This window comes from Gekko japonicus, unplaced genomic scaffold (assembly GCF_001447785.1).
Source record: "Gekko japonicus isolate JY-2015 unplaced genomic scaffold, Gekko_japonicus_V1.1 scaffold3077, whole genome shotgun sequence".
Taxonomy (NCBI): domain Eukaryota; kingdom Metazoa; phylum Chordata; class Lepidosauria; order Squamata; family Gekkonidae; genus Gekko; species Gekko japonicus.
This window is the reverse complement of record NW_015168135.1, coordinates 165,849-173,072: the sequence shown is the minus strand read 5'-3', so window position 1 is coordinate 173,072 and position 7,224 is coordinate 165,849. Positions and strand designations below refer to the sequence as shown.

General features: G+C 46.9%; 1 protein-coding gene across 1 annotated transcript in view; it reads left to right on the top strand.

The window, feature by feature from the left end:
• TRUB2 (TruB pseudouridine (psi) synthase family member 2) overlaps window positions 1–7,224 on the top strand; it is a gene marked incomplete at its 5' end in the record, with an annotated part of 22,811 nt that overhangs the window by 14,145 nt on the left and 1,442 nt on the right. Inside the window, one exon of the mRNA XM_015414928.1 lies at window positions 6,186–6,322. Coding sequence (XP_015270414.1) covers window positions 6,186–6,322 — 137 coding nt within the window. The remainder of the gene's footprint in view (window positions 1–6,185; window positions 6,323–7,224) is intronic.

Here is a 7,224-nt window from a genome sequence, read left to right as displayed (position 1 = left end):
CTGGAGAAGACCCCGATGCTGGGAAAGGCTGAAGGTCAAAGAAGAAGGGGATGGCAAAGGATGAGATGGTTAGACAGTGTCATAGATGCAACGAACATGAAGTTGAGCAAACTCCGGAGGACGATGGAAGACAGGAGGGCCTGGCATGATATGGTCCATGGGGTCGCGAAGAGTCGGACTCGACTGTGCGACTGAACAACACAAAAGATGTTTTGGGAAAGAATGAATACAAATGGCTCTGATAACGATGAGCAGTAGTGAAGACTTGATCTTGACGGCCGTTTCTTAATGAGCATTGTGCCTGACTAATTTTGGACTGTCTTGCATACTGAAGATGAATAAAGAAAACAGGGGGGAAATTGAACAAGCATTCCATGTGGCAATTAGATAATAGAAATTTGGGGCCTGCAAGGAATCGTAGGAAGGGGAGACAGTTTGAAAATCCACCCTCTTGGGGCTCAAGTGGGTTGGAATCTTCACATTTTCCCATTGACCCTGAGCTGCTGTTGACAGTCATTCCCTCCTAGAGGGGTTTTTAGCCCTCACCATACCAGTCTGGGTTACTTAAAAAAAACCCTTTTGGTTAATATACAGTTCTATTCTGGGAAGTCCCCAGCATTCTCCGTAGGTAGCCCGGTTTTGCTGCTATTGTTACGCGTGCAAGGACCAGCTGCTAGATATGCTAATGCTTAGGGAAGTCTAGGGCAGGGGTGTCAAATGGAAGGCCCAGGGGCCAGAACCAGCCCATCCGGGCCTCTTTTGCAGCTCGCAAGCAACTGATGCAAGGGAGGGAGTACAGGGGGGAGTGGGTGGAACCACTCCGATTGTGGCTTCAGCATGGCAGAACAGCCTCATCTGCAGCAGTCAAGCAGCATGGGAACATCTGCCCAGTGCTGCACCGCTGCCTCTACAGTCTTCCTATGTGGGTTTTCCTCTGCACACACACCCCCTGCCCTTGGGGCCTTGCAGCGAAGATGCACCAACTCGGAGCTTACCAGCTGCTGTCCTTTGTACAGTTTCTGTCTCCAGTACCTGGCATTACGTTTCATGGCACACATGGCCCGGCCCGATTAAGTGACATTTATGTCCGATCCGGCCCTTGTAACAAATGAGTTTGACACCTCTGGTCTTTGCATCGACAGCTGACAAAATGCAGCTCCGGTTCTGAGCGGAGGGATGCCCGGCTGCTTCCTGCTGCTCTTTCGACTGCCTTGTTGATGAACTTGGAAGCTGGGGGAGAATGGCTTTTTGCGGGGGGGTTTAGTCCCGTGAACAGTGGAGGAATGCATAGCTGCCTTTTGCCCTCTTACAGCCTGTAGCTTATACAGGAAACCCATACCAAAGTCTTTTTCCCAACTAAAAGTGCATGACTCCCTAAGCAGGAAAAAGCTGGCATTATTCTGCCTCATGCATAAATTCCGCTGGTGAGTTTGAAATGGCAAGCCGCCCGGATGGTGCACCCTCTAAAACCAGGGGTCCCAAACCTTTTGAGCCTCCTGTCACAAAATGGCTACTGGAGGAGGTGGAGCCAGCCATAGAATGGTTGCCACAGCTTAACTTCAGCAATACAGTGTAGATCCTTGTTCTGCGGTAGCAGCTGGTGCCAAAGCAACATTTTTTTTAAAAAAAAATCTGTATAGCTCATCAAATCTTCAGTAATCAATCAGAAGCCTTGGTGGGCAAAAGTGCTCTCTGGCCCCGCCCACTTCTTAAAGCCTCCGTGGTGCCCATGGGCACCAAGTTGGGCACCCCTGCTCTAGTCTATTTCTGCAAGGGCTACAGATCACGGAACAACGTGCGACATACAAGGCTATTTTTGGGCAGGAACGCATAGGAACGGAGTTCCGGCTGGCTCCCAAGTTGGCCACGCCCAGCAGGAACTCATCAGCATAATAGGCCACACCCAACGGCAGACACTCATTAGGATTGGCTGCATTAGGGGTGTGTGGCCTAACATGCAAAGGAGTTCCTGCTACAAAAAAAGGCTCTGGGTTTCGACAACAAACAAGGTAAACAGAATAACAAGCAAAAGGTGGGTGTGGCTGGATAACCACACTTCTGGTAACATGGGGGTGCGGCCTAATATGCTAATGAGTTGTGCTGTCAGGGGTGTGGCCCAATATGCTAATGAGTTCCTGCTGGTGGGTGTAGCCTATTATGCTAATGAGTTTCTGCTGGGCTTTTTCTACAAAAAGAGCCCTGCATACATGAGGCATCTCATAGGGCTGGTTTGTTACTGAACTGGTTGGCCACCTATTGTCAGTTGAACACCTACGATTTGATCGCTGATAGATGTCAGACATTTCACAAAACTGGCGATGCTGCTGTGTAAACATTTACACTTCATTCTGACATCATTTGTGAGCAAAGGCAGGAGGACTTGCCACTAGCCGCCTACTGGTCGGGGCAAGTCTAGCAGCACACCAAAGCATCTCCAGCGGGCCACCTGTTAGAACTACAGTGCAGACCTCTGTTTTCAAATAACTGATGTTCCTGTATTTCAGTTTCGGTTTCATTTCCCCCCCACAAGTTAACGGGTTTGTTTGTCATTAGCATCAGTATCAAGTATGTTGATGGCTGAAGTATACCTTTTTTGCTCTAATAAAGTGAATGCTTTAAAATACCTGATCAGTGTTTGAATAATCAAATGGACATCCCTAGTTGGTAAGAACATGAGAGAAGCCAATGTCGGATCAGGCCGGTGGCCCCTCCAGTCCACCACTCTGTGTCACACAGTGGCCAAAAATACCAGGGTTAAGCTGACACTAAATATTATAAACATACAAAATGTATTCAGGTGTACACATTTTTAAAAAACTTAGACTCATTAAAAATATTCACATTCAGACATAAAATTTATGTCTGAATGTGAATATTTTTAATGAGTCTAAATTTTTTTTAAACGTGTACACCTGAATACATTTTGTATGTTTATAATATTTAGTGTCAGCTTAACCCTTGTGGATTCATAGCAGCTTTTTGGGTTGAGTTTTCTTTCTCCCCCCCCTCCTTATTTCCCCTTTCCCTCCCCCCCTTTTTTTTGTTCGTGTCAAAAATATCAGGGGCCATCGGGTCCACCAGTGGGGCCAGGGCACGAGAAGCCCTCCCGCTGTTGCCCTCCCCCCCAGCACCATGCGTCTGGACTGCACAAGTGTGGGTCTGACACAACTCTCTCCCATATGAAATTCACTGCACAAAACACTGTGAGCCTTCTCCCTGACATGCTAGTTCTCTGCTGAGGAGCAGTCCATTTACTTGCAATCTGCAGGTACAGAAACAGGATGGAGAGATCATACTCCATATTGGTATACAACAGTTTCATTTCCACGTCCATCGCTAAAGGCCGGATCACCCCATCAGCAGACATTCTTTACAGTCCCAGGGTGTGTGTTTCAAATGCGCAAGGTGTCGTGGGCCTGTATGCAGAAAGGATCTTCCGTTAACAGCAAGCAAGTGGTTTATTGTATTACGCCACTGGCCATTACAAAATACAGAATAGAGCAGAGCAATCATAAAAAGTTAAAAAGCACCGTTAATATCTGGGTTAAAACTAACTACTAGTCAGCAATAAAAAGAAAGATAAAACAGATTTAATCACCATCAGGTAGCCTGCCCCTTAGATCTAATCTTAGATGCTGCTAAAACAAACAGGGAAACTCTATTGGATTGTTAAGCATCGTTATCTGAGAGCAAGAACGCAGCCTTCTCAGTTTCTGGGTATGCCTGCATAACCGATAGAATTCCTGTTAAAATTTCTCTCTTGGAGTGCTGTATAGCGGACAGTAGAGCATGTAGTGAGGAAGGTCCTCCACCTCTGGCAAGCCACAAATGCAGAGACGTTGCTCTTTTGGAGTATGCGAATAACGGCCAGCCAAAAGAGCCGTTTGCATAGTTTGGAATCGTAAAGCTGTAAAGGGCACTCTGGGGTTATAGTTAGAGATATTGACTAGGTAACTCGACCTGCGGTGGTCAACTTTGCAATATTTATACCAGGGAGCCCCTTTAGATTTCAGGATTAAAGAACGATCGTGCATCAGCCTCGTATATCCAGTCGCTAAGTTGTGAATTCTCAGCTGAGGCCCTGAGAAGGTCATCTGGGATGGTGCATCTTTGGATCATGGTATTTCTTCTGTTAATAGAAACACTGGCTGGCAGGTCATGCCAGAAAACAGAACTAAATCTAAAGACGCTGTTTTGCTTTGTGCAATCTACTGTAGCTGGAGTTCTTATTTGTGCGGCTTGGGAACAGCAGTGTGTGTGTGTGGGAACTAGGCAACGGCAAACAGACACCAGAAACTCATAATCGTAAAGCTGTAAAGGGCACTCTGGGGTTATAGTTAGAGATATTGACTAGGTAACTCGACCTGCGGTGGTCAACTTTGCAATATTTATACCAGGGAGCCCCTTTAGATTTCAGGATTAAAGAACGATCGTGCATCAGCCTCGTATATCCAGTCGCTAAGTTGTGAATTCTCAGCTGAGGCCCTGAGAAGGTCATCTGGGATGGTGCATCTTTGGATCATGGTATTTCTTCTGTTAATAGAAACACTGGCTGGCAGGTCATGCCAGAAAACAGAACTAAATCTAAAGACGCTGTTTTGCTTTGTGCAATCTACTGTAGCTGGAGTTCTTAGTTGTGTGGCTTGGGAACAGCAGTGTGTGTGTGGGGGAACTAAGCAACGGCAAACAGACACCAGAAACTCAATGAAGCATTGTGATACTTATTAAAATTATATCCTGCTTTTCTTCCATAGAACGGGGCTGCCATAGGGTCCCCTGTCTCCCGTTCAGGCAGTAACCAGACCCAGATATTTAACTCCATCAAGGGGGCCTTTCCAGCCATTTCCTGGATGCTTTCTCATTCCATTTATCTGATTTATATACTTTTAACCAATCAAAGCACCCCCAGATGGCTTGCAAGACTATGATTTCCATAGTCCTTTAGATATTTTGGTGCATAGTGTAAGAACAGGATGAATATGAAGACAGCCAGTGAGGTGTGGTGGTTAAGAATGTGGGCCTGGTATCTGAGAGAGCCAGGTTTGAATCCCTGCTTGCGTCGTGGTCATGGAAGCTCGCTGGGTGACCTTGGGCCAGTCACGCCCTCTCAGCCTAACCTAGTGAGAATAAAGCAGAGGAGAAGAGAATGGCGTTGGCCTCCTCCTTGGCTCCCCCACTGGGGACACCGGGGGGGGGGTACAGATGAAAGAAAATGAAAATGAAAAAGCAGCATCAGGAAAATCTTTTTAAATGTCAGCAAGTAAAAAAGAATTCTTAGCAGTTATGAGAGCCGCAACTTCCAATCTAGTCACTGCAGGGGTGGAAGTATTTGACTGGATACCATTGCTTACTTCCTGTGCAGGAGCTGTGGCCCCAGGGCAGACATACTTGGGCATACATGGAATCCATCCCTGAAGACTTTCAGAGCTCAGCGACATAACGCTGTGGCAAAATGTTGTTGCTTAGCTACTAGGAAACATAAGCTTATTTTAGAGGCAAAAATTGTATGATTTTCTTATCAACATTATTTTACGTTACTGATTTTAACTTTCTCTTGTTTATGTTTTTATACTGTTCCCATGTTATTGCTGTTTTTAATAACTCCAATTCTATTAAATTTTCCAGGCGGATCTGAATAATTTAATATCTCCCTCCCCCCTTTCATATTGTTCTAACAAAATCACCTCCAAGGTGGCCAAATTTTGCCCCTCGGCCAGATCAACAAGGAAGCAGCGGGTCAAGTCTCCTCATTCATTGTCTCTGCTATCGAAATCAGCCTGCCAGGCTGCCTGGGTATCTTATTGTTTGCAAATGTGCTGATAACTCTGAGGGTCAACCGTGCCCAACGCTCCCTCTAAGCTGTGGAGTCCTATGAGCAAAAATTCTACTTTGTGAGCTACTGGCATTAAAGTTGTGAGCGAGCGATTTGGCTACTGCATTAAATTAGTTTGCTCCAGAGCCGTCCTTTCTGAGTTAAGACAAAAATCTGTGGAGGCTAAAAAACTGTGAGCTAGCTCACACTAACTCAGCTTAGAGGGAACACTGACCGTGCCTGATCTATGATTGTAACTAATAAAGAAAGAAAAGGAATCCATCCCTGGAGGACAATACTTATCATATGAACCTGGCTGAAGTTTGCGGGGAAATTCTGACTCCCATTTTCTGTTTTCTTCACTCCCTTCCAGATGTGCTAACATTGACCTGAAAACACAAGAGGCCTATGAGCTGGCGGTCAGAGGGTTAATTCGACCAATGGAGAATAGCCCTCCCCTGATCACAGCCATTCGATGTCTCCAGTTTGCACCACCTGAGTTCCACTTAGGTACGGCCGGGGGCTGTGACTATGTATATCCTAAGGGAGGCCTTACCGGCTGTTTCAAACCAAAACACATTCCCAGATCTCACTGCTGCCAATGACTTAAGAGGGGGGGTTCATCTGGATGGGGTGGCAAATGGGGTCGAGCTTCCGTTGAACAAGATCTTCTTGTAATCCCATTATTTAGAGCTCAGTAGTTTCCAGTTGGGAAAAAGGGGGGGGGCAAGCGGAGGGCCTTTGAGGATTTGTGGGAAGGGGAGGAACAAGTTGAAATTCCCCCCAGATCTCCCCACTCACCCTCTGTCCCCTCTCAGGGGTGGGGTGTCTCCGCCAATGCTCCCCCTAAGCTGTGGAGTCCTTCTTGATGAGCTCCTGGCATTGAAGTTGTGAGCGAGCGATTTGGCCGCTGCATAAACTAGTTTGCTCCGGAGCCCTCCTTCCTGACCTAAGACAAAAATGGGTGAGCCGGAAGCTAACAAACTGTGAGCTGGCCCACACTAACTCAGCTTAGCGGGAACACCTTTCCCCCCTTGACACTCAGCAGCTCTCGACCATCCCTAGAACACTTTCAGTTCTCACTAGGGCAATTTCTAAGGATTCTCCCCTTTTCAGTTAATTTACAAAGGTGCTTTTCTGCATACCTGGGGAGTGGCCTACCTTGCCTGTGGGTGGCCCCGTTGTAGGCCTTTCATCAGCTGCATGGGCTGAGCCACCTTACTGTCAGACATAGTGATGCATTACTGAGGGTGCACGTTGTGCTGTCTCCCCACCCCGCCACCACAGCACTTCTCACCAGGGGTCATTTCATAAAAAAAGAGGTGCAGGAGCTCATTAGCATAACTTATTTGCATATGCCACGCCCCCTGACATTACCGGGAGTGTGTCAGAAGGCAACACCCACCGCTCAG